Raw genomic sequence first — 2,230 nt, forward strand, 5'->3', positions numbered from 1 at the left:
TATTGTTTAGAATGGCTGTATCATGTTCCACCAATAGTAGATGTACCAAAATGTACTTAACCAGGCATTTGAACGATAGTTTGGTATTAGGAACATTTTGTGATCAGAGGCTGAAGGTTTATAGTTTGACAATGCCCTCTGTGTGATTCTAATGCACACACCTCTGTGTGTAGCCACTGTTCAGTTCTACTACTTGGAACATGTATTTTAATTTTTTTTTATATAAACCATATTTGAGAATATTTTCTCATTACAGTACTGTATTTGTTGAAAAGTGGAACAATTTTATATGTTCAAAGCAATTCTCTCTTTTTCAGGCGAATCTGTGAAGTAATTAATGAAGCAGTATGGAAGCATAATATTATTTATGTCTCAAGTGCTGGAAATAATGGTCCATGCCTTTCTACAGTAGGTTGTCCAGGTGGAACTACTTCAAGTGTGATAGGTTAGTTCCCTGTTTTAGAAATAAATTTGTTTAAAAAACAAGCAAACAAACCAAAACAGTTAATCAAACATTAATTGAATTTCTACTATATGCCACACACTGTGGACCTTAGGTATGTCCTCAGGAAACTTAAAATCTAGTAAGGGAGCTAAGTTATCTAGAATTTAATTTAAAGTAGAGTGTAATAAGTGGTTTAATAGAAGTACAGATGAAGTGCTGTGGAATCACAAAAGCACAATTATTTCTGATTTGAAAATTGAGATAAGACTATGGAAGAGGTGTAGGAATGAGGAAGTCAATAGGTAGAGCAAGGGAGGAGCTTTCCACATTAAGTGAACAACAGTACTCAATATTACATTCTTATTCTCCAATTCACTGAAAATTTTATGCTGCATTTTACAAAATAATTTCAATTTTGTGTGGCAGCATTCTTAGCCTAAATCCACTTAACTCAGAAATGGTTCATTTAGTTTTCTACTCTGAATATATGTATGTCGTAAAGAAGCATTTGCAATTAGGAGCTCATAGACTTGGACTTTAAGTCTTGTCTCTTCCAGTCATTGTGTGTTTAGTAAATTTTTCAGCTTCTCTGAGCACTGTTGCCAAATTTCTAAAATGAAGGGACTGAGTTTAATCTCTATACTTGCTGATTTTTTAATCTTTCTAACTAGTGTCTGCATTTGCATGTTTATCTAGAATACTGTCTCCTGTTATGTCCTAGTTTATTATTTGCTCATTAAATTATAGCCTTTTTTTTTTAAGGATAGGGTTACTGCCTACTTTTTTTGTTTTTTTTTAAACTCCATGGAACTTTATGGGAAGAATCTTGGATACAATGATCATTTAAAAATGAAGACCAGTCAGCTAATTCCTTTATTTTTCCAAAGTTAAAGTTACATTTTACAGTTTAAAGCACACTCTTTTCTTTTTCTTTTGCACATACATACATGTTTAGGTACGTTATTATATTTAATCCACATAAGAATCCTGGAAGATAAATATTTTACTTTCAGAAGTAAAGCACCTAGTACGATGTCTGGTACATAGTAAACATTCCTTTGTTAGTATGTTTTCTTATTGTTCCATTTTACAAAAGAGAGAACTGAGGCGTGGGAAAATTAAGTGATTTACCTAAGGTCACACAGCTAAGGGAACAGTGGGTTTAGAATTAGGATCCATATTTTGCTTCCTTTTGTTAAATGATGAAATCCGTTCCACAGGTGTTGGTGCTTATGTTTCTCCTGATATGATGGTTGCTGAATATTCTCTGAGAGAGAAATTACCTGCAAATCAATATACTTGGTCTTCTAGAGGCCCTAGGTAGGTTGAATGGAGTACGCGAGAGTATTATATATATTTAGTTAAACTTTTGACATGATTGGGTGGGGCAGAGTTTTAGATAACTTTACCAGTTCTTTCTGTTGGTGTTTTAGTTGAGTATTTTCATTTTGATTAACATTTTTACCTCAGGGCAACAGATATTGCAGAAATTAAATACAGTTATTTTATTGTTAGATGTATGATATAACTATTTAGAGAAAATTGTTACTCCTGTATATCCATAAGGTTTCATTTAGGAGGTCTAAATTAAAAATTAAGGACTTGGTTATCTTTAGAAAGTAGTGGAGGCTTATGGTGAAACCTTTTGCTCTCCTAAGCTTTTGTGAAGTATCACAGTTACAGGGCCTATATACCTGTGTTCATGTTTTGAAGTTATAACCTACTGTGAATGATCTTGAGTGAGATCCATGAGTAGACAAGTTCAGTTTGTTAAGTTCATCTATA

At 33.0% G+C, this 2,230-nt stretch overlaps 1 protein-coding gene across 1 annotated transcript in view; it reads left to right on the forward strand.

Moving 5' to 3' along the window:
* The window catches only part of TPP2 (tripeptidyl peptidase 2), a 78,694-nt gene that overhangs the window by 29,859 nt on the left and 46,605 nt on the right, over positions 1-2,230 (forward strand). The window contains 2 exon segments of the mRNA XM_023738545.1: positions 318-445; positions 1,666-1,765. Coding sequence (XP_023594313.1) covers positions 318-445; positions 1,666-1,765 — 228 coding nt within the window.

The sequence above is a fragment of the Trichechus manatus genome, unplaced genomic scaffold, assembly GCF_000243295.1.
Source record: "Trichechus manatus latirostris isolate Lorelei unplaced genomic scaffold, TriManLat1.0 scaffold00118, whole genome shotgun sequence".
Taxonomy (NCBI): Eukaryota; Metazoa; Chordata; class Mammalia; order Sirenia; family Trichechidae; genus Trichechus; species Trichechus manatus.